Here is a 25,055-nt window from a genome sequence, read left to right on the forward strand (position 1 = left end):
GCATTATATCGAACCATCACGTACATAATAACGCTTCTTCCAGTGAAAAAGTCCATTCCCTGTTGTCCACTCAAATCGTAATCCACCAGCATATTTGTTTAGAACTGTTTGGACTGTTTTTGCATCTAAATGGTGCTTGATCTGTGCATATTTCTCTCCTGATTCAGAAAAGACTTTTTCACCGGAGAAAGCACTATTAGGAATAATCTGATAGATTCTTACAAACAAGCAGCTTTTCACTTCACAAGACAGGATAGACTGGAGTCGTGTTATGGATTATTGTGATGTTTTTATTAGCTGTTTGGATTCTCATTCTGACGGCACCCATTCACTGCAGAGGAAGTGATGCTAATGCAATAATAATTTCTCCAAATCTGTTCTGATGAAGAAACAAACTTGTCTTAGATGGCCTGAGAGTGAATACACTTTCAGCTAATTTTAATTTTGAACTGAACTATTCCTTTAAATAATATGCAGCATTTGTCAAGATGACATAGTCAGTATGTTAGCAGAGGAAAAACCAATCAAGATTGGGTGCAATGTGAAAAATCCATAAAAGCTGTCATGTTGTGCTATCAAACCTAGTGTATAATTAGCCCTGTTCTCTGACCGTTAACGATTCAGAAGTCAGTTACAGTGACAGCCGCTCCGTCTTTGATAAACGAGTGTCTGCTGACGGATCTCTCTATAGACTTTAATATAAAGAGAGCGGAACCCTTCACAAGTCTGAGAGCTGTGATGCATTTGACTGCGAGCAGCACCCCGGTCCTCTGATTCCCAGCCAAAGTGCCTCTCTCCATCAAACAGTCCATCTATCATTGCCTTCCCAGCGTCAGTCTTTTCAGGGGCCGTGCAGACGCTCAATGAAGCACATGAATCAAACTGTATGAGTCCAATGGGGCCGGAGAAGAGCAGATATCAGCTGTCAGTGTAAAAGAGCTTCTTTTTGTCAGTGCACTGGTCTGGCCGGAGAAACCCCTGTGGGTTTTTACCATTTGGAGACAATGCAGAGAAATCAGAACATTTGGAATTAAAAAAAATATTGTAAAAAAATATATTTATTACCAGGATCAGAAATTAATAGCTTGATTTCCAGGACTTTTTTTTAAGGAGAATTTTCATATTTACCTTTATTAAATGTGTCTGTGGTGACTTTAATATTAAATACTTAGATGTAACCACTTATTTTAGTCCATCATAATACTACAGACTGTAACCAAAAGGATTTTGTCCACATCAACAAATACCTTCTTTACACTGCAAAGATGGAACAGAAGCTGTGTCTGACACATTTGCATGTTTATTCAGACTTATGTGCTCTCTAGAAGCTTGCATTCTGCAAGTGAACGTCGCTTGATTGTGCCAAAGAAGCAAAAAATCACTTTTACAGACTTTTAAATTAAATGTTCCCTCCTGGTGGAATGACCTCCCCAACTCAATCTGAGCAGCTGAGTCCTTAGCCATTTTCAAGAATCAGCTAAAAACACATCTCTTCCATCTTTATTTGACCCTCTCTCCTATTTGAACTTTAGCACTCACTATTCTGAAAAAATAACTAACTAGCTTTCTAATCTTTTTGTATTCTATCTGTTTTCTTTTCATTTATTATACAATTAACAAAACATTAAAATACCTCTAACACTAGCATGCTCTATTCTTAATCTATTCTATCTGTTTTCTTTTTATTTATTATATTATTTAAAAGCCCTTGCCCTTAACAATAGTACTGTGTAAGGCTACAGTAACTGAGACTTGTTATAGCGCTTATATATCATTGCTCTTTTGTTGATTTTGATAGCTTCCATTGTCCTCATTTGTAAGTCGCATTGGATAAAAGCATCTGCTAAATGAATAAATGGCTAAATGTTTATTTACACTTATAGATTGTTCAATGCAGCTAAAAGGTGGCATGCATGCATTTACATGGATGCATTTTATATAAATGAATAATTATGAAATATGAATAAATGATATATATATATATATATATATATATATATATATATATATATATATATATATATATATATATAAATACAATGGCACAATAGACACCTTTCTTTCAATTTCACTTCATTCACAAGAGCCATAATAGAGTTAGTTTATTTGTACAGGAGTATTTTTTTAAATGTTCTTCATTTTGGTGGCATTTTCTCCCAAGCCTCAATTAATTTAATTTAAATTTATCATCATGCTTTTTATAACGACGGCGTGAAATGTCATTTTCACTTCTGTAAAGAGATTGTGTTATTTTTGAACATTTGCAAGTAAATTATAATTTGCTTTTTTTTTAAGCACAAAAATTTAATTAAAAAGCTAATTTTTGCCTTTAAAAAAGCAGTTTAGTGAACTGAATGATATTAGCATGTACTGTATTTCCACTTTTTCATATAAAAGTAAGCAGGAGAAAAATATTCTAGAATCATTAGCATAGTCCACGTTTCATATGGTGTGCTGACTGATTGAGGATTTCAGGGTTTCTCGGATAACACAGGATAGATAGTGCACACGAACGCTCTCCGACTTCTGAACGTCCATGCCAAAAACATCATCTGATTATTGCCATGCGTCTGGACTCAGCGCATGAATCATATGGCTCTGTGAAAACGTTTAGCGTCAGTTCAGAGCCGTCAGCGGGAGATCCTCTCACAAAGCGTGTCTTTGTTACTGCTTCTTGCTCTCTAACACAACCCCAAATGCCCTGCAGAGGCTCCCAGCTCCCCAGTGACTGGGGTACAAGCTGTGCTTTTAAAAAAAACAAATATATCCAGCCGTACGTATCCACTGTTGAAATGTATAGAGATATATATTCTTGTCGGTTTGGAATGGCACATATCCAGAAGTAGCTAGAAGTTTGAGGTTTGTTAGGGTGTGTTTAACTGTGTGAGTGCAAAGAAAATTGGTAATATGCAGCTAGATAAATGTCAAATCTATGATAGGATCCTTCAGGTGTGAAGATAAATCATGTACTGTAATAATTCAAATGACATTTAACTTAATTTTAACTACTGTATACTACAAAGATAACACCAAACAGGAGTATGCTACATTTTCACATGGCCTCATTATGTTTATTCAGTGGATAGCATACAGTTATGATCTATATTTTTTGGCTTTCTGATTAAGAAACAGATGTGAAATCGTGACTTCTGGCTCATCAATCACACTGAAAGTGGAAGGTCAAGTCGAGTGCATTGCATTGTGGGATAAACTTTTACAGTGTGCTTTGTTTCATACTGCACATTTAAGAAAAATATATAGGTCATCTGTATATTACATGCATGCTGAAAAATTTTGGTTGATTGTGCAGTATTTTTAGTATTGTATTATCACATGAGCTTTTTAAATCATTCTGAAACTCTCCTGACTGTTTTTGCTTTATCTGTCAGTTGGGTGTCAACAGTGTGGTCCAGATGCTCCAGTTCCTGTGGGCGGGGCTTCAGAGAGAGGCGGGTCTCCTGTCAGCAGGTGGAGGCCTCTGGGAGCGTGAGGGTTTTGTCCAGCTCAGCGTGTGAAGGATCTCGTCGGCCAGCAGACAGGGAAGAGTGCAGCTCATACGCGTGTGTGGAGTGGCTCACCGGCCCCTGGGGCAAGGTATGTTTACTGAAACATTTACATTCATTTTAACCTCTTTAATGTGGAGCGATGGTATAAAATAATGTATATTAGTATACTGTAACTGATCAGTATATTAGTCAGGCCAATTATCGGTAGCCAATATAGCAGATATTGTAGATATTGTTACAGATGGTAACTATTGAAAACATATAATGGTCAACAATTATAGTTATTTTATATTCTGTGGATTTACTGTGAAACCTTAACAAGACCATGCAAAACTATGAGGTTGGCAAGATTTTTTAATGTTTAAAGTCAGATTTTAATAGTTAATAATAACTTAATGATTCGAGCAAAATTACTTATAAGTAAAGTAAAATACTGACCAGTTACAGAATCTAAAAATATGCACTTCCATCATATAACATTCATGTTATTTGCCAGATACGCATAATCACTTTTACGTACTGTAGCTTATGCCTGTTTAGTATCAGAGCAGCTGCGTCCTCATCATATTTACTGTGATGGTAATGCGTGTTCACAGTGCACAGGTCGATGTCTGGGGCCTGCGGTGGCCACGCAGAGCAGAAGCATCTCGTGCAGACACTTCAGCAACTCCACGTCCAAAACCTGCGACCCGAAAGAAAGGTGCCAGACTTGTTATGCAATATTCAGCATCACTTATTCTCCCATTCACAACTCTGTTAACCTGTTCTTTCTCATGGTCTGGTTCTCGAACACCTTTCAGGCCGTCATCCGTGAGGAACTGCTCGTCTGAGATGTGTGACGTGCACTGGAAGGTGTTCCCGTGGAGGACGTGTACCGCGGCGTGCGGCAGCGGCTTCCAGTCCCGTCGAGTGGAATGCATCCATCGGCAGAACAAGAAAACCCTCCCTGACCAGCACTGCGCCTGGCAACGCCGGCCTTCTACCTGGCAACACTGCAACATCACTTCCTGTGGCAGTGAGTCTCTTAAAACACCTTGTTATAAAGCAGAGCGTCTGTATGGTTCAGTGAATGTTTGCCCTCGTTCGCCACCTTTAGAGTGTTCATGTTTTATTGGGGAAAATATTAGTGACCTGAGGGCCAAATATATTGGCTTGTTCCGTCACTCTCGAAGTCCAAGTTATCACAACGTCCCAGGAGGACTTGCTGTTGTTCGCAGGTTTTTCTTCATTTTTTTTTAAGCTTGGTCATTTCTGAAATGCTGTCTGTCCAAATGTCTGCTTTTTGTTTTTCGCTCTTCTGCGGTGAAACTTAATGAAACATAATTTTCGTGTAGCCTGAGTTGTTTCTTGTGCAGAAATGTTTAATAAAACAACACCAATAAATGAACTTATATTGTTTTTAGAGTGTGAAACCGTGGTCACGCTAGACTTGTAACACGGCATGTTGCATCACACCACAGTGAACAGGATATGATATCACACTCTAAGGATTCTTTTTTTTAAGGAAAAAATAAATGACTAAAAACTAAAAGAGAAAATATACTGTGAGCAGCAACACAGCTTAGTTTTTCTGTTAGGTCAGTCTGTGACGTTTAGATCCTTTGCAGGTCAGAGTTCACCAAACTTGAATTTGAAATGTAGCGGAGGACAAAATGAATGTGAATGAATTAACATTTCTGGTTTCCCATGATTCTGTGTGTAGCCTTTTAATGTCGTTGAAGCAAGTCAATGAGTATGAAGTAGATTATAAAAAAGTCATATATTTAACCTATATGAAAATAGTTGAATAACAATTAATAATAAAGCATAATAGTTATAATCATATTAATTATTATTATTATTATTAAAGACCAACAGGAAACTCAGCACTTTCATTATTATTTATCTTCATATTTCAATTATTTTATTTAACTAGATAATTCATTGCGAGTTAATTCAGTTCATTGCTTTCCGAAGCATATTTAAATGTTGTTGTTTACGAACTCATTTGTGTAAATAGCTTCTATTCTGGGACTATTTGTCTGTATTTTAATCTTTAATTAAAATTTGCATTTGTTTGCCAATTAATGAGTGGACTGTGCTTTTGAAAAGTATGATTTCCAAACGTATATTTTGAAAAAGCTTTGTTTTCTTTTGTGCTTCTGTAGGTGAGTGTAAGGACAGAACCCACTACTGTCCCGTGGTCAAACAACTCGACCTTTGCTCCGTGGATCTGTATCGGCAACGCTGCTGCCAGACCTGCACACAGGACACCAGCGCCACCTAGTGACCACCAGAGACCAAACCAACAGACAAGCCCTGATTCTCTCTCCTAACACAGAACATTGTTAAATCGTACAAACAAAAAGGACACCTGGAGTGTATGGACTAAACGATATCTGGACTACACTTCACTGGATGCTTTCCCACAATCATCAGAAGTCCAAAGAGGAAATCACTTGATGAGATTTGAAACTTCTCTCTTCGCCAGCTTTCTCTGCAGATCTCATTTTATCTTGCCCTGAAAATGATATAACATGTGTATTAATTTAAGATTTTTACATGAGAGGACAAATCTTATCGGACCATTCACCAATGTGAAGGAAATAGAAAGGCCTCAGTAGTACACAGCTTGGAGTATTAAGAGAGACATTCATTCATTCATTTTTTTTTTATGGTTTTATGGAAGTTTATTTCCATCATGGAATGAAAAATAAAAACAGTAATTCTGATTTTTTTTCTTTTACTCATTTATATCTTACGAAGTAGTTTTTTTTTTCCAAATATCAAATCTGAGTATATATCTCACAATTCTGAGGAAAAAGTCAGAATTCCGAAGTAAAAACTAGTTATTATAAGAAGAAAAGTCTGAATTGTGAAATATAACCTCACAATTGTGAGAAAAAAAAATCATAATCTGGAATAGGGATGGGACGGTATGAAAATGTAATATCACGATTATAGTGACTAAAATTATCACGATTATCAGTATTATCACGGTTTCGTGAAACGAGATGAAAGTGTTCAAAAATAGTTGATGCTCACACTGAAAACATTTCAGCAAGTTTTATATTTAATAATCAACAAACAACTAATAAAACAAGCAACTCTATGCAATTAATTTAAAGAAAGATTAAATTCTGTGGCATTTCCTTCCTTACAATGAAAAGTGTAGAAGCATAGAAAAGCATAGAAAAGTCACTGACTTTCGCCATTCCTTCTCGAAAAAAAACAAAAAAAACATTGTGCGCTGCGCTTGCGTCAGACTGTTGCTGGCTGGACATGATTTAATAGTGAGTTATTAAAACCGCGATAATCAAACACGGTTTTAATGATAATTCATTTTTAAACGATATTACTAACCTTCAGCACATTTTATCACGGTTATCAATAAAACCGGTTATCGTCCCATCCCTAATCTGGAATATTGTGTCTATCAAGGAAAAATAATTAAAACTCCCATATCAATAATAATTAATAACTCACAAATTTTTACTTTTTTTTCTCTCTTCAGAATTGTAAACTCACAATAAGTTTTATTTTCCAAATTTTCCAAAGTTTATATATCATAGTTCTGAATTTATATTACAAAAAAATAAATAATAATAATAATAATAAATGTTTTTTTTTTCTGAATTGTTGGATATAAACTGAGATAAAAAGTCACAATGAACGTTTGGTGGAAGTGAGCTAAAGTTTATTTTGATAAACATTACAAAGACAAACACATTAGCATGTTTTAAATAAATAAAACATTTTGTTTTCACGTTGACTCTAATATTAAATAACGATGCTTTAATATGGACGTAGAATGTATGACAGAAAACCCGTTGACTGATTGAAATGGCATGTGCCATAAAAGTACCATTTCTCCAGCCGTCTTTTAGATGTATGTTTTGTGTTCAACCAATGTGCTGCATTGTAAAATATGTCTTGTATATAATGTGTTTTTAAGTGCAATATTGTACATTGAGTGTAGAAAGTTTGGATTTTATTTTCTTACTTGGTTTAGTTTGTCTTTATAATCCATATTTAAGATTAAACCCAACACAGACCTACGTACTTATAGCACTTGAAGTGAATTATCCGTATCTCTAATATAATGCTTTCCTACTGGCCTTTATGCATGCATTTTAAGTACATGAACAAATGTTGTACATAAGCCACTCACTGAATTTATCCATGAATTTAATCCATTGCATTTTATTGCTACAGTATGTGGAGAAAGTGCCGCTACATGACTCGGTTAAGGAAGTGCCAGTTTTGGTTCTGTACATGTCAATATTGCAAACAGTCTATGTGATAAAAAAAATAATAAATACAGTTTTACCAATCAGTTTAGAATTATTGATCTTTGTATTCTATTTTGTGGTTAAAACAATCAATTATTGTGATTGCAAAAAGCATGTTTTATGTGGTTAACTAAACTGTTGTTTAAAAAAAAACACACTTGTTTGATAAAAAATAAAGTAATATTGTGAAATATTATTATAATTTAAAACAACTACTTTCTATTTCAGTAGATTTTAAAATGTATTTTATTCCTGTGATGAAAGCTGAATTTTCAGCACCATTACTCTCATTCTAATATGCGTATTTGCTCCTTAAGAAACATTTCTGGATATTATCAATGTTTAAACAGTTGTGCTGCTTAAAATTTTTGTGGTAACTTTGATACATTTTTAAAGATTCTTCAAAAGAACAGCAATTATTTGTGAAGGAGTGGTTGCCGAGTTGCCATATCCTTCATACTGATATTAATTATATTACATGATTTCTTGTTTGACTATTAATCAAGTTATGGCAAGAGTGAAATGTGTAACCTTATGTGCGCTTATGAGATATTAAAGAATCCTGCTTTACCCTGTATTTCTTTTCCTCAAGATTAATGTCCACATATTATGTGTGTGTATCCAACCATAATGATAAGACACTCGCCAGTGCTAGAAAGCCTTGAATTTTAGATAAGTTCTCTGTGTATGTGTGTTAGTATCTGTCTGTACAGGGAGAAGCTCAGACAGTCCCAGGACAAACGATCAACTGCCAGTGTCCAGCGTTTCAGATATATGTCTTTGGAGAGTTTATCTAGGTTTTGGAACCAATCAGAATTTTGTTGACTTATGTATTGATGCAATTAGTATCCTCTGTCAGGGTATAACTGTGGTTGATTTTGAGTTGTACGGGGGCAGCCTACGAACTCCGTCGAGAGTATTGAAGCTGACTTCTGCTGATGAAAGTGCAAACTATTTTCTTCAAGTAAAATTATTATTATTAATTGAACTCATCTCTGACTCCTGGTCTTCATTGCGACATATCTGGTCCTTGGGTTTTAACTGTAAATTCCCCTACAGTTAATGGTGGAGGATGCGCAGGCAATCGTTCTTTGGTGACATCCCTGATCAATCATCAAACCAAGGTAGGAAAGATTTTATATTTAATATTATTGGTTAGGGACTGTCTGTAAGTGGAGGGGGTCGAGAGAAGGAGGAACGATAGACTCACTCAGACGTGAGGGGGTAGACACCAGCTCCGGGGTGGAGTAGGTAAATTGGTGTCACGGTACACCTGTAAATGAAGTAACCTTGTGAGTAAAAGGGGTACAAGTGCACATCGGTAGGTCTTAGGATAAGATATATTTAAAGATGTGTACTACAGTTACAGGGGGTAAAAGTGCACACCTATAGGTCTTAGAGAGAGACGTGAATTTTTTCTAGGTGTGCACAGTCCAGGGAGGGACAAAAACTCATTCTTAACAAGCATGTGAACCCGTAAAGGGCAGTGCTGGGTCAAGCACCGAGGGACAGGGGACATGAAGGGCCGTAAATAGGCAGTGCTGGGTCAAGCACAGAGAGCCGAAAAGCACGAGAGGCCGTAAAGGGCAGTGCATTTACGGCCGGGTAAGCCAAAGTAGGGGTATGGGAAATCCCGAGAAGAATGTAAGACGCTAGACGGGGGTTCTAGTCGTGACCCGCTCTTCCAACTCTCGATCACCCACCATTACAGACGGGGGCGCCCCGAGCTTAGAAATAGGCCAGGTCAGTTGTTAGGGAACAGAGTATCCAAAATTAGTGTTTAAAAATAAATAAATAGTGATAATTCATATGTGCACCTATAAAAATATAGGGATATATGCAAAAGGAAAGCATTGATTGATCTGGGATGTATCAGGAACAACCCCGAAAGAGCTAAAATGTAGTTTTCATGACCCTGATTGGATTGGACCAGTATATGGTAATGCTGGAATATACTTTGCAGTTTCATCACGCAGAAGTCAAGTGCTGTTGGTAAGATCGCCGCCTCAATATCTTTTTGGTTTATGATAGAAATATGACTGACAAGTTAGGTAACTTGCTCAGCCCTGATAGAAATAATGAAACAGAAGAGAGCAAATGCTGTAAACAGTCTGGCTCTGAAGCTCTGACTTTAAAAATATTCCCTGAAAGTTAAAACAAAAACTTGATTGGCTTTAAACAAAGAAAGAACCAGAGAGATAAAAAATGTCTAAATGTATGTGCCGATTTGCTAAAAATAATCCCAGTAGTAAATGAGTGATGATTTAATCTGAAAAATAGATTAAATGATAGATAGAAGGTTTAAATGACAAAGAATGATATCATAAGATCTGTTCTAGTTCCTATATAATTGTTGAAAGTCCTGACAAGGCATATTGAACAGAATTCTGGGTTGGTGAAAATACTGTAGGCACATAAATTGGCAGTAGCGTTTTGGAAAAACTTAGAAGCTTATGTTTTGCTTTAAAATATAAGATTGCTTTGACTGCAATGAAGCAGTTGTTTTTATCTCATGCTGGCCCCCACCATGACTCTGGCTTAAGCAGTAAAAATACCAGAGACATGTTCTGAGTGGAAATTTTGTAATTCCTATATTTACTAATGTTTTGCCAAAAGAGTAATTTTATTGTTGGACTGCAAAATTGTAGCCACGCAGCATCATAAAAAAAAAAAAAGAAGAGAAAAGAAAATTATTGTTTGCTTATGAGATGATAAAGTTGTAAACAAGTAACATAAACGGGGGTTTCAACGTAACTTTGAAGACAGCATGCTAGCCAGACCCGAAGTAATATACCTGGGTCAGATAACCCCTGACAGATTTAAAACCAATGTTGAAATTCCGAAGCCATGCCCAGAATTAAGTGAATGAATAAACACAAGTTGATGTAAAAGTAATGACAATGACTGCAAAGAACTTTGAGAAACATTTGAGTTGCGAAAATAAAGTAAAAATACAAATATAAAGATGTTTATTTTGAATGAAAATGCATTGTTAAGAGTCCTGAATTGCCTTAAGAGTTCTCTTTCTCATTCAAAGTAAGCTAAAATGCCGTTATCTGAGCCTGTGTTTAAGTGATAAGCTATTTATAGTACAGCACAGTGTTTCAGTCAAATCATAGGCACTGAGATGCTAAAGGACATGATAAAAAGAGTTCAGATTTATTGCATTAAGAGGGCAATTGGTAGTTAAAGGTTCAACTGCCCAATGCATTTAAGAAATAAGAGATTATAAAAATAATGAATAACAATTTAGGAGCAATTGTTGAAGAGACATGAGGTCTTTAAAATCATAATACAGACCCTGAGCTATAGATGTAATATTTTTGAATAGTTAAACAGTTGTATTGCTATTTGTTCTATGACCAGTAACTTATCTGTTTTATTTTTAGTCTCCACCATCATACAGGGCCTGATGGCTGCAGCTACAGAAGCAACAAAAAATTACAATGAATGGACGGGTGTGAAAAATAAATTCACTGAGTAATCTCAGCATGATAGTTTGGAGGTATCCAATTGATTTTAGCGATTAAATATTAGTTTGATTAACCTTTTTCAATGTTTTAACACTAGTAGGTGCTGTCAATGGCTCTCATGGTTCTTGAGTGCACCTTTCCTTACAAAATATGGTGGTGGCAAAAAATGAGGACTGCTTTTGCTGAATCAAGAGATGGTTTAGATAACAAAGGTAAAGGGAATTAATCATGTAAGGTAAAAATAATTTTAAAGAAATGTTCCTAGCATTATGTATTTTAAACATTCTAAACTGAGATTTGAGATATAGAAACTTTGACATTTTTAACCTATTTGAATGATTAAGGGTTATATGTTGTAATGAATTTGATATTATAGTCTAAGTTTAAGTTTGGTGAAAACTGTCAAATAAATAAATAACTAATATTTTGCACAGTAAGAGAGAGAGAAAGTGCTTGAGTGGAGGCAGGGATGGTGCTCTGCTTCTCTTATCGGCCTGCTAAGTAAGAGTAACCAAAACAGAGCAATGATTTTAAGACCAAAACAACCCAGCTGATTTTTCTCTAAATAAAAAGCATTAATGAACAGGCAAACTTTGATACTAGATAAGAGACTAGGAACAAACTAGGTAAAACGTACAGAATTAATTTTTTAGTTTAAATCCTTCCGATTTAACACCAAAAGCAAACCTTGAATATGAGATGTTAAATATTTATGTTAAGTATGTGCATGCATGAGGATGACTACTGTATATTTTGGAGGACTATTCTGTTTCTGCTTTGTGTATATTGAGTCACTAACCTCTGGAATGAGTGTTTTATCATTACAGATGTGTTAAGTGAAATTACTTTACAGAAGTCGATAATTCTGAGTGAAACTAGTGAAAAGACAATGCCGAACATGGGATGAGCTTTAAGTGGATTGGTTATCCAGCTCTGTCTGCTACTGGTAATAATGACTTGTTTTGTCTTTTATAATGCTGATTCAAATCACTCTCTGGATTAATATGTTTAAGAGTGTTTATATGATTGGATTTGTGAAATTTAAGATTGCCGTCCAAAATGGGTTTATAATCCATGCCTAAATTTAAATGAGGTCCAAAACGTTTAATTTCATTAAAAAAATTAATAAATAATATTTGCTGCAAACTTATAGTGTAGAAGTGATTTGATATTGAACTAATTAATTGGTATTGTCAAAAACTGATTTACAGTATGACATATTATGGAACTTTCACTGCATATTTTATATTCTACAACTGTACTGCAGTTTCATCCTGTTAAAAAATTACAAACAAGCTAAAATTTTAAACTAAGCATAATTAATGTTTTATGAAAGAGTTTAACCCACTGACCTTTAATCGTAATTCATTACAATTCCCCATAGGATTACAATAATTCAGAGAGATCACATTGTTTGCTAGTTTCTTTTTATAGAAACAACATGATGACTTTCTTAAGATGTCAAGACCATTTCCTTGGGCGTCTCAATCTTGTCAGCAGACGTCGTCTTGCGGAAGAAGCGGTGGCCTCGATCATCGTAATTATCGAAAACAAACCCCGGCGGAGACTCAAGACTGGCAGGACACACGCTGATCTTCTTGGGTGTGAAATCCGTGCGGTACATGGTGTCGTTCTGTAGGGGAGCATCGGTCCGCAGTGGTGCGTTTTGGGGCTTGAAGCTGAAACTAGGCTGAGCTTCATGCTGAATGAAATGAGCCCTGAAGGTGGTCAGATCTTCCATTTTCCCACTGGCTCGCTGGATTTCTTCTTGTTTCCGGATCATGCTTTGACGGGGAGCTGCCCACGGCTGGAAGTCATCTCTCATGGTGGTGCTGCCCTGAAAGGGCTCAGAGGACTTAGTGGTAAGTGAGAAGGGTTTGACGGAAAGGAAGGGCTGGATTTGGTGCTTGATGTAGTCTGTGTGTGAAGTGGTAGTCAGGTCCATGTGCTCTGTTGGACTCATGTACTCCACTGACTTCCGCACCTGCCGGGGGGATACGGGCCACTGCTGGAAATGGTCACGGAATTCCGTGCTGCCCTCAAAGGGCTTGTTGGAGCCCACTTTGAGCAGCTCAGGCTTGCAGCTTTTGGTCAGCGGACTCGGCAGGCCTTGAAAGTCTTGCCGATGGGTGGTGAGGTCCTGAAAAGGTTGGCTGTTGGGTTTGTATTTTACTGGCGGTTTAATGTACCGGGCTTCTAGAGTGTGTGGAACAAATGAGAGCTTGTTGCTGGTCATGTTTTCGAAAGGAGCATCGGATAGTTTGGCTATATTTGGGGGTTTGTAGCTCTCCCGTGGCACTAGGCCCCGGTGGACGAAATCATCCTGGAATGTCGTGGAATTCCCAAACTTTGTAACAGGAGGTTGATACGGTGTGTCAGGCTTAGTCAACTCCCGTCTGCTGATCTCCCACTGACGAAAATCCGCTTTAAAAACATCATTCAAAACTTTTACTTACAAACAAAGGCATTTACTGTAATAACTGCTTTTTATTGATTTCATCTTTTGTACTGTGTACTGAAAATATTGTTGGCTTTTTTTACGATATGCTGTCAGTCATACTGTATGTTTGGGGTCGGTAAGATTTTTAAATGTTTTTAAAATAAGTCTTCTATGCTCACCAAGACTACATTTGTTTTGATCAAAATACAGTAGATGTGAAATATTATTACAATTTAAAAGAACTGATTTCCATTTGAATAGAATTTGAAATGTAATTTATTCCTGTGGTGCAAATTGCAAATGTGGTGTGATTTTCAGCATCATTACACCAGTCCTCAGTGTCACATGATCTTTCAGAAATCATTCTAAAATGCTGATCTGCTGCTCAACAAACGTTTCTTCTTATTGTCTGTTATTTTTTTATTTTTTTTCCGGGATTCTTTGACAAATAGAAATCCCAAACAAACAGTCACTTTTGATAAATGTAATGCATCTTTAAAGAATTAAAGTGTTAATTTCTTTAAAAAATATAAAATCTTATTCACCCCAAACTGTTGAACACTAGTGTTTATGATGTTCCTTATAAGTTACTGTGTATAAATTCATTTCAATTAAACAATTCTTGATTTAACATAAGTAACAGCAGATCCCTAGATAAGGCTGTTAATAAAGTTTTTCCAGTTTAGTGTGTGTATTCTGAAACTGCATGCTCAGAAAGAATCACATGACCTAACGGACCTAGATTGTCATTACCTTTATAGGTGGGTATGGTGTCCAGTTTTGCATTTGTGGTATGTTCTCTCTCTTTCGGACGTGAAGGAACAAATGGTTGCACTTCATATGGGTTGAAGTCATGTTTATAGGTTGTTCCTAAGTCAATCTCTCCAGGCTTGGGCATGTATTCGGCCTGCTGCTTCTCAGGGCGATGGGTGACCACATATGGGACATAGTCTGTCCTGAGAAAATGAGAAAACAAAACAGATTATATGAGGCCTATAGAAAGACGTAGAGGAGCCATTCTAAAATATAGTGTGCATGTAAAATACAATTATCATATCATAGTGAGTAGATGTATCAAACTGTGTAAATTATCTGATTTCAGATTAGCCATTAATGTACCTGAAGGTGGTTGTTCCTTCCATTGTACCCTGATGAGCTTTATACTGCAGTTGGGGCTTAGCGCTCTTCGGCCGCATGTGCCCTTTATAGGCAGGATACTTCTCTGAGTACTCTGACAACACATTAGTCTTGCTGCCTTTCTTGTACAGGGCCGTGGGCTGGTGTTTACATCGGTGGCGGCTGAAGATAATGAGAAGCATTTAAGACAGAGGGGCCATTTAAAATAAAAGTATCCTTTTGAGAAGACATAAACTTATCACCAAGACGCAGCACTATTAAATTATGTCCGTCAAGGTTTGTTTTCTGAATTTGTTCCATTAAGTTACTTGATATTCGTTCTAGCATTCACCCATCAATTATTCAAAACTCCTTCTCGTGCTTCAATATCAATACAAACCAAACAAACACTCTTAAAAATACTCTTACCCACAGCTGCACATCTCACAGATACAGAGACGCGTCATTTCCTTCGTTTTCTTTTTGATTTCCCTCACTTACACACTGATTCACTAGCGTTTGTCGTGTACTAAGCGTCCCGTTTCCCAGGCAACTCCTGTTTGCTGCGTCCTGGTGACGACGCAGCGTTACGCATATTACGTATGACGCGTGCGACGGGTAAAACGTACATGTGCGTTTCCGGGACTGGAGGAAACATGTGAGTATCTGTTGTCATTTCTCATGCTGATGATTTTATTGAAAATGAATATCTGTTTTATTTTTTGATAAGGATGCGAGTTTAAATATTACGATGTGATATATGATTGCGCTGAATGTTCAGTTTGTTCAACTTACGTTAGTTGAATGGACTTTGTTTTGAAAACTTGTGTCAAATGAGCGTCTGAATGAGTGAATGTGAGGTGAATGCGAGAAATAAAGTGGCGAAAATAAATCTTCCATTTCTCAACAAAACACACGCGGGTTTGTCTTGAAAGAACGGCATTTAAAACCTGGTCGACATCAAAGCCATATTTTGTGTTTAAGAGAATTTGTCCACACAAAAAATTGCATTATTTAACAAAATGTCAAATCAAGTGGCGTAGCTCAAGTACACACAAAACATAAAAAAAGAAAGTTTTGAAATGATAAAGCAGTTGACATACTGTTAAAATATTAGTCATCTGATGCTCCCTTCATCTCTTTTATAACATTTCTAACGATTCAGGGTTGAAACCAATCTTCTAACCAATCTTTTACCATAATTATGACATTATATTATTTTGTTTTTATGACGATATACTTTCAAATTAGTTGACTAAAGTGGTTTAGCAGTAAGTTCCTACGTTTTCCTATTCATTTCAGGATATCCAAAAAAAAAAATTAAATTAAATTTTTATTACAATATAATAAATTCTAGGGGGAAAAATATCTGTTGTTATTGTACTACAATAGCTTGAGCAGCATTTGATTGCAGATATCACTTGTTTTTATATTTTGTTTGACTGTATAATGCAGTGACACTTGCCCAAATGCTTTTTGAGATTGCTATATATGTATTTGCACTAATAATGAAATGATCTTCTGTGCTTCATCTTCATGGTATAGAAAGTCAAAATGGGTCACACAATTTTGGAGAAGATAATTGCACTGCAGAAGAAAACATCAAACATCAGGAATCTGTGTATTCTTGCTCATGTAGATCATGGTGAGTTTAAAGGATATGATATGAGTCGGGTCTCTGCTTTTATTAACTGTTAAGCATCTACCACAAGATTTTGGTTAAAACTAAATTGTAAATGTAAATGTGTGTTTCCCATAGGGAAGACGACATTAGCAGACTGCCTGGTGGCGAGTAATGGTATTATATCAAGTCGTTTAGCAGGAAAGGTAAGTGGACCTACAGACAATATCAGTTATTAGTCTAATAAAAATCTGCACAATTACTAATGCTTTTTCCAACATTTTTATGATAAACACTGAATTAAAAAAAAAGATAATTTTTTTTAAATGAGAAAAATTTTGACAGTGTATCTTTAACTACATATTGTCATTAGTGTTATTGTTAACTAAAAGTATTAAAAATCTAATTTGCTAATTTAAATAAGCTTATATAAAATGTAAATATTAGATGAGAAGCTTAAATCTAGAAAACTTAAAAATAATTAAAAAGTTGAAATAAAATAAATAAATGTTTAAATACGTTAAGTTAATAAAAAAATAAATAAATCAATAAATCTCTAAATTACTAAAACCTCAACTAAAATGAAACCTCAAAATATAAAAATAAAAGTTAATTCAAAATGGTAACAGATTCTGTAATATGAGTAAAGAGTTAAAAAAAGAACAGTATTTATTTAAATAAAATAGAAATCCTTTTTCTTTTCTTTTTAACTATTTTTTGCTCTTATTTATTTATTTTTTCAAAGAAATTAGTACTTTTATTCAACAAGGATGTGTTAAATTAATAATAATGATAAATTAATAGTAATGACTTAGATTGTTAGAAAAGATTTCTATTTTGAATAAACACTGTTCATAAGTTTTTATTCATCAATAAATCCTGAAAAAGGCTTCACAGATTCCCCACAAAAATTTGTCATTTATAAAAATGTTATTAGTTTGCATGGATGTAAGTCTATGATCAAACAAAATGTTTACATTTATGTTCGTAATTGATACAGTTTTATAAATTTCACCAAATTTTCATTTAATTCCCATAAATTACAGGTAAATTTCCAACTTGGAATATTTCCAAAATTCGGACTAATAATAAACCAGTTTGTCTCATTAAAATGTATTACATAAACTCCAAGTGATTTGTGTGAAAATTGTAGCACTCTGTGTCAAACAAACATAGTCCTTACTCCAACTCTAACCATTAACAACCCACATCAAATCAGAGGGAAATAATTGCTTTGCTCAATTTAGAAAATAATGTACAATTAGCATATTTGCCACTTTTGTTTTGGAGGAGGAATAGGACTCAGACATGTCCTCCCTGTCATTGTGATCTGAAACGACAGCTGTTTTCTGTCTGTTCCTGTAGCTGAGATATCTGGACAGCAGGGAGGACGAGCAGATCAGAGGAATTACTATGAAGTCCAGCGCTATTTCATTACACTATACAGCAGGTAATGGCCACTGCGGTCTGTAGCTTTACTGATTCAGCACTATGTACTGCTGTGACTCATGGGTAAGAACTGTATGGTTGTCATTGCAGGAGGAAACGAGTACCTCATTAATCTGATCGACTCTCCCGGTCATGTGGACTTCTCCTCGGAGGTGTCCACTGCTGTCAGACTGTGTGATGGGGCCATTGTTGTTGTTGATGCTGTGGAGGGAGTGTGTCCACAGGTATCACCAGGCTACAAATGGTCATGAAAGGCATCTTTAATCACAATGCTATAGATTAAGTAAACATATATTAGATATCTAGATATTGGCTTTATTTCTTGCAGTAAACATTCTGAATTTACCTGTCAGATATGCTTGTGCGGTCGATGATGGTTCGGTTTTTTAAACCTTTACAACATCTCTTTCTTTTCTACTTTAGACACAAGTTGTTCTACGACAGGCTTGGCTGGAGAATATCCGTCCTGTTCTTGTCATCAACAAAATCGACCGGCTGATCGTGGAGCTGAAACTCACGTCACAGGAGGCGTACACTCACCTGCAGAAGATACTAGAGCAGGTGAGTCAGAGCTCCAAAACATAAATGAACTATGAACTATTACAAATAGGGATGTGTTTGAAAGTCATGTGGGTTTTTTATATTCAATTCTATTGAATAAAATGTATACTTTTTAAAATAAAAAGTTAAAAACTAAAAAGTTATATATATATATATATATATTTATCATTAGTATTGGGGTCAGTAAAATTTTTTGTTAAATAAATAGATTTTTGTATTTAGCATATACACATTAAATTGATTAAAACTGACAGTAAAAAGATGTATACATTGTTACAAAAATATATTACATATTATAAGATATTATGTTAAATAAATGCTGTTATATTGAATTTACTATTTATCCTGAAAAAAAAAAAAATTACTGATCTGCTTTCCACAAAAATATTGTTTTCAACACATAAGTAGAATGTGTTATAAGTAGAATTTTCTTGAGCTGGAAATCAGCATATTAGAATGATTTCTAAAGGATGAACATTCTTCCATACTATTATTGGAATAAATACGATTTTAAAATATGATGTTTAATAATAAGAGTTAATAAATATGATAATAACACCAATTAATAAATATAATAATTTTTAATGGAAATAACACTTCACACAATATTATTTTACAATATTTCTACTGTATTTTTGACAAAATAAATGCAGCCTTTGTGGAGATAAGGGACTTTTTAAAAAAAACATAATAACAATAATAAAGAATTTTATTTGTTTATTCATTTATTTTTTTACTGTGGAGGATGTTTTCACTTAGGAAAGTTAGTCTTTTTTCTTAGTCCAAATATCAGGGAAATGTAATAATTTTTGTGACATGCTCCATCGACGTGTCTCTGTACAATGTTTCTGGACAAAAATGAAATTCTCTAAATGTTTGTTTCGGCTTGTTCTGTAGGTGAATGCAGTTACTGGCTCGTTATTCACCTCTAAAGTCCTGGAGGAGCGAGCTGAGAAGGACGCGGAAGCTCAGAGCAGCTGTACAGAGAGCGGCAGCGGAGATCAGGTGTACGACTGGAGCGCAGGTTTAGAAGAAACCGATGACTCGGACCTCTACTTCAGTCCTGACCGCGGAAATGTGGTGTTTGCCAGCGCTATAGATGGCTGGGGCTTCAGGTACACCTTACGCTTTCTCAAACTGAGGGCGCGTTCACATTTTTTTCAATGAATTTATCAGAATATTTGATCAAATGTAGCTTACATGGTTGGTTTTCACTCTTTACACCTTGCCAGTGGTTGTAGTACTTGCGATGGCTCACAAGATGGCAATACTGTACCAGATTTCAACATCAGGACTCCCCGCCCTTTTAATGTATTGCACATTTTTTTTAGATACTTTTTAGATACTTGAAATAAGGGTTAAAGTAAAGTACTAATATGACTGGTGTGGGTGGATATTTCTAAAAGCTGACCAAACCAAACACAGCACTCCTCTGGAGAGCATGAGGATGTTTTTTTACACCAAAGCTCATTACTTTCAGCATGTTTTATATTATAAAAGCACTCCAGACTCAAGGACCTTTTTGCAGTTTGAGATTAAAAGAATAGGTCAGTCAAAAAGTTGGACATCATTTACTCACTCTCGTGTTATACTGTTCCCTTTATCGTGTTGTTACTTGAGTGAAACACAAAATATGATGTTAGAAAAAATGTATGAGCGGCTCTTTTCCATACAAAAAGTACTTAAGTGCTCTGTACATCTTTTCATTTTCCTTTAAGATTGATTCTCATGGAGGGTATATTAGCATATGGCCTAGAAAGACTTGTTTCAGTCCATTACCGTAATGGAGGCCTTGTTTTATGATTTCTAGACGTCATTAAGTTGTGCTGAACCGATGCAAATGTGACGCATCAATCTCTCAAGCACAAACACAAGAGTCTAAGGCCGCTTTTTTATGTAGACCAGAAAAAAGTGGCCTAGTTAGAAGTCAAACATGGACATCTAAACCAATTTGAAAATGTTATAGAAGATTCAGATTCTTAACACTTTACAATAAGGTTCTGTTTGTCAACATTTATTTATCATGAACCTACAATGATTTAATGTCATGTTAATTTCAATATTTACTAATACATTATTAAAATCTCAAGTTGTGTCTGTTAATAATATTTAATGGATATAAGCTAACATGAACTAACAATGAAGATTTGTATTATTATTTACTAATGCTAACAAAGATGAAAAAATACTGTAACTACTACATTGTTTGTTAATGTTTGCATTTTGGATGGATGATTTAATATTTATTACATGCACTCTAGACTTATATAAATTGCATTGTGTATATTTGTATATTTTAGATGCATACAAGGAACTGGGCTTTTGAGTTATTTAAATCATATAAATGTAAAAATTAAAATTAATAAATAATTTTAACATAAAATATATTCAAATAAAACACTATCTAAAAAAATATTTTGTTATTTGTATAACTAAAAGTCATGTGAACATTAATCGACATCAGAAAACATACAAAAAAGTACATTTTCAGTTATTAAAAGATAAATGAAATGAATGTTTTGTGCCTTCATTTGATAACAAGAAAAATGTAAATACACATCAGATAATTTCTCTGAAAAAAAAAATGTGCCTCAGATAATTAGAAATGCTAAAACAGAATTTGGTAACAATAAAAAAAAAATGGTGAGAAAAAATTTAACATTTTGTCAAACATGTCATTTTTGTTCAACTTTTAATAAATTTATGTGAAAATGTATAAGTTTCATGATTTTAATTAATTAGAGATTCTTTTTGATTAATACAATTTTAATTTAGCTATTAAAAAGGAGTCGAGAAAAATTTAATTCAAATCCCAAAAAATATAAAATGGGAAAAACGGATTTCATAGGGCCTTAGTTTGGCTGCAGAAGAAGTTAGGGAATCCCTGGTGTATCTATTATATATATATATATATATATAATATGATGAAGACCAGAACTTGCATCAGCTGGATGTCCAACATGTTTTCATGCACTTACCACCGTTCTATGACTCAGACAGAAATATGTTTTTGAAGATGAAGGCTAATGATATCTTACTGAATATAACGCAGTAAAACTGCATGATGTTTGACATTGCAGCTGTTAATGTTCTGTTAAATTTAGTTACTTGTTAATTATGCCGTGATTTTACAGCTGTCATAGATTAGAGACGGCGTTGATATCACAGACCTCTTTGAACTGCATTCTTACAAATTAATGGGCTGTAATAAAATAAATAACAAATGACAAGTGCAAATAAAGATGCTGAGTTGTCTTTTCTCTAATTCTCTGATAGCATTCATCAGTTTGCAGAGATGTACAGTCAGAAAATGGGCATCCGCTCCTCGGTTCTGCTCAAGACCCTGTGGGGCGACTTCTACCTCAACGCCAAAGCCAAAAAAATCATGAAGGGAGCTCAGGTACTATCTTACAGTTACACTTTTTAACATGGTTTATGTACTAGTACCATGGTAATATCATGGTATCCTTTATAATTCTATATTAAAACATTCGAAAAATAGTTAAGTTCCATGGTATTACTACCTGATGCCATGGTTTCACCAAAGTATGGTTTTCAATAGGGCATGTTGTTTTTCATCCCAAAAAAAAACATTTTCATACTTTATTTCAAGAAAACAGTATCTATGCAAGTCTTAAAAGTCTTAAGTTGCCCTTCCTCAAATTAAAGCCTTAAAAGGTGGAGCAGAAAGCCTTAAATTCATAAAATTATGGCATTCAATATTGCATGCACTGCAAAGAATAAATATCATTAGTATGTTTATCATTAGTTCATTAGTATTTTTGTCTCATTTTCCAGTTCAAATATCTAAACATCCTTAAATAATAAAAAAAAGCAATAGAGATCTGTTGGAAGCTGTATAACTGTTGCTTTTACTCCTTGTCTGCTGCCCTAGATGTTTACATTTAGAGAACATATTGACGTATTGTGTTACCTTTAATGTATTAACTTACATTTTCTTTAACTGATCTGAAAAAGGTCTTAAAATGTCTTAAATTTGGGCTTCGTAATACCTGCAGAATCCTTTCGAAAAGGTCTATGTTGTGGACCATTAATGCTGAAAGAGCTGCAACTTTTAATAGAGTGTGGCACATTACATACTCGGTTTGACTATCTTTTAAAATGTTGAAGCAGCCAGATCTATCTGCTGTTCCCCTTTGAGAGACTGACAGGAAGTGATGTGACAGCAGAGACCCTCCATTAGATGCTCTGGGTTTGTAGTGCCATTAAGGGCATTCAGATATGCCGTAGTTATGCTAATGGACTTCAGTTCCCTCACTGAAACCTCACCTTAATAACACATGCACACATTAGTCTGGAACATCCCATTCCCTCCCATTAACAAGTGATCCACACAAACATAGACCTGGATATGGTGTTATAAGGGTCAAAAATGTGACTCCTGTATTTTGTATTTGGATCTTTTATTATAAAACATGAAAATTATACAGACAGTAATTTGACTACACTTCTATGATGGACGTTTTTACATTTCTGAATTAAAATGCATTAATAAAATACTGAAAAAAAGCACACTGCTGTTCAAAAAGGTTTCTCATGTTCACCAAATCTGCATTTATTTGATCAAAAATAAAGTAAAAATTATATTATTGTGAAATATTATTACAATTTTAAATAACTTTTTAAAAAAAAATAACTTTTTAATTTTTAATTAAAAAAAAAAAAATTATTGTCCACACGGATCCGGCGTTTTGGGAGAGTGAAAACAATATTTTTTTAAACCTGGTCCCAGAGTGAATAAATCTGAAAATCTGCGTTTTGGTGTGGACAACGAATCTGTATATTTTCTGAAACAATGACGTCTCACCCCTAATCAAACACCGTTACGTCACGTAACAGAAACAAAAACATGAACATGAACAAACACTGAACGATTGTCTTTTTATTAACTGACATTAACACAGATTAATAAATGTATTTTTCCATATTCATTTGTATACCGCGCACAAGGTTTATGCGCATAGTCCAAGTCGTCTCCTGCGTTTTTATTGCATCTCTGCGGCAGAATTACAGCGACACATACAGGTCTGGCATGTATACTACATCGTTTTCTGTCAGTTTTGTGATTACGTCTGTACGCAGATATTTCTTGAGATGAGGGGGAAAAAAAAGATTGGATAGGGAAAGCTCTAGCTTCGTGTGGACGTAGTCTTATTGATCCTCTTTCCAACACATTTGTGAGCAGTTATCACATTTAAAGCATGAGTGTTTTAAACTCAATGTGAAAAGATTTAGCAAAAATGTATATTCTGAAGTTCATTTGTTATTGTCCCATAAACAATAAGAGGAAATTTTGTGCATTGGTTAATAAGAACCCTCATGTCAGAGATCTGAAGTATGAGGATCTGAATAATGAATCCTTTGAAGATCTATGAGTTGGCACTCGGATTTGGCTCGGCAGCCATACGACACTTAAAAAAAAATTTAAATAAAAAGTCTTCATCCTAAACTGATCAATCACTGCCATTATTCTACTCTGGCAGACAGAGTTAGTTATGCAGGACGATGTGACTTCCAGATGACAATATTGATTTGCAGGACGAGCCTAACTTAAGCCTTTAAACTCATCTGAGCTCATATGTTAGTGAAGAGTTTGACCTTGTTCAGTCAAATCAGAGGCTTTTTATTATGCCTCCAAATCTTAAAAGCAACTAATGAGTCCTTATAATCCATGGGTCCTTTACATGCTGGCTTAATTTGTGTATTTGAGTATGATGCATTTTCTTTTCCTTATACATCATGCTTGTTTACTCTGTCTTTCTTTGTCTTCACAGTCCAAAGGAAAGAAACCTCTGTTTGTGCAGCTTGTCCTGGATAATATCTGGAGTATGTATGACGCTGTGGTCACTAGAAGGTAACTTCCTATGATGAGAAATTGACATCAACACATGATTTGCCTTTATTCATTATTCTACAATTATTCTCTTGACAAGTAACAGAAATAAGTGTGTTTATGAGCAAAATTACTAACATAATGCAAAAATATTTGAAAAGTTGAAAAACATTTTTTTTTATAAGATAATTAGGAATAAGTTAAAGCAAAATAGAAATAGAAACTAAAATACTAAAACTTGGTGTGCAGTGTTTAGTCATGAAATAAAACTTAACTCTGAATGCATAATATCAGTCTAAATTTCCATAATTCATCAACACAGTTTATTTTTTAATGCATAAGGAAAAAGTCACTTTAAATGCGTGTTTCCAGTTTCTTTTACATTTCGCTTATGGTTTTCCAGGGACAAAGAAAAGGTGGAGAAAATGGTGACCTCTCTGGGGTTAAAGGTCATGTCTCGTGACCTGAGACACTCAGACCCCAAAGTGCTCCTCAGTGCCATCTGCAGCCAGTGGCTTCCTGTGTCTCAAGCTGTGCTCTGTATCCTTCATGACACGAACATAGCATTTAAAAGATTGGGGTCAGTAAGATTTTATTTTTATTTTTTTTATTTGCTGTTCAAGAAACTTTTTTTTGTGTCTGTGTTGAAAACAGTTATGCTACTTAATAATTTTGTGGGAACTCTGTTGATCTAAATCTAAAATCCAGCCTAAAAGTCTTTACTGTCACTTTTGATTAATTTGAATGCATCCTTGCTGAATAAA

The 25,055-nt window shown here is 34.9% G+C and overlaps 3 protein-coding genes across 3 annotated transcripts in view; 2 read left to right on the forward strand and 1 right to left on the reverse strand.

Moving 5' to 3' along the window:
* The window catches only part of LOC132117872 (ADAMTS-like protein 3), a 172,676-nt gene extending 166,533 nt beyond the window's left edge, over window positions 1-6,143 (forward strand). Inside the window, exons 28-31 of the mRNA XM_059527206.1 lie at window positions 3,390-3,594; window positions 4,103-4,206; window positions 4,307-4,521; window positions 5,654-6,143. Of these exons, the coding sequence (XP_059383189.1) occupies window positions 3,390-3,594; window positions 4,103-4,206; window positions 4,307-4,521; window positions 5,654-5,772 (643 nt within the window). The 3' untranslated portion in view covers window positions 5,773-6,143. The remainder of the gene's footprint in view (window positions 1-3,389; window positions 3,595-4,102; window positions 4,207-4,306; window positions 4,522-5,653) is intronic.
* A 6,517-nt stretch (window positions 6,144-12,660) lies between these two features.
* Window positions 12,661-15,279, reverse strand: LOC132113916 (stabilizer of axonemal microtubules 2-like). Its single transcript, XM_059521976.1, has 4 exons — window positions 15,236-15,279; window positions 14,810-14,989; window positions 14,444-14,646; window positions 12,661-13,674 (listed from the first exon to the last, which is right to left on the reverse strand). Exons 1-4 carry the CDS (start codon window positions 15,271-15,273, stop codon window positions 12,704-12,706), a joined length of 1,392 nt encoding a protein of 463 aa, XP_059377959.1. The 5' UTR covers window positions 15,274-15,279; the 3' UTR covers window positions 12,661-12,703.
* A 158-nt stretch (window positions 15,280-15,437) lies between these two features.
* LOC132117880 (elongation factor-like GTPase 1) overlaps window positions 15,438-25,055 on the forward strand; it is a 117,295-nt gene continuing 107,677 nt past the window's right edge. Inside the window, exons 1-10 of the mRNA XM_059527218.1 lie at window positions 15,438-15,464; window positions 16,352-16,451; window positions 16,566-16,633; window positions 17,793-17,877; window positions 17,967-18,100; window positions 18,300-18,437; window positions 19,335-19,552; window positions 21,714-21,837; window positions 24,233-24,312; window positions 24,695-24,831. Of these exons, the coding sequence (XP_059383201.1) occupies window positions 16,361-16,451; window positions 16,566-16,633; window positions 17,793-17,877; window positions 17,967-18,100; window positions 18,300-18,437; window positions 19,335-19,552; window positions 21,714-21,837; window positions 24,233-24,312; window positions 24,695-24,831 (1,075 nt within the window). The 5' untranslated portion in view covers window positions 15,438-15,464; window positions 16,352-16,360. The remainder of the gene's footprint in view (window positions 15,465-16,351; window positions 16,452-16,565; window positions 16,634-17,792; window positions 17,878-17,966; window positions 18,101-18,299; window positions 18,438-19,334; window positions 19,553-21,713; window positions 21,838-24,232; window positions 24,313-24,694; window positions 24,832-25,055) is intronic.

This window comes from Carassius carassius, chromosome 3 (genome assembly GCF_963082965.1).
Source record: "Carassius carassius chromosome 3, fCarCar2.1, whole genome shotgun sequence".
NCBI classification, from domain to species: Eukaryota; Metazoa; Chordata; class Actinopteri; order Cypriniformes; family Cyprinidae; genus Carassius; species Carassius carassius.

Bases quoted from the DNA above. Each gene is read 5' to 3' on its own strand.
- LOC132113916 (XM_059521976.1), bottom strand. From the start codon at position 15,273: ATGACGCGTCTCTGTATCTGTGAGATGTGCAGCTGTGG. The intron at 14,990-15,235 runs GTAAGAGTATTT...CATTATCTTCAG, and splicing joins TGTGAGATGTGCAGCTGTGG to CCGCCACCGATGTAAACACC. The intron at 14,647-14,809 runs GTACATTAATGG...TCATTTTCTCAG, and splicing joins GAAGGAACAACCACCTTCAG to GACAGACTATGTCCCATATG.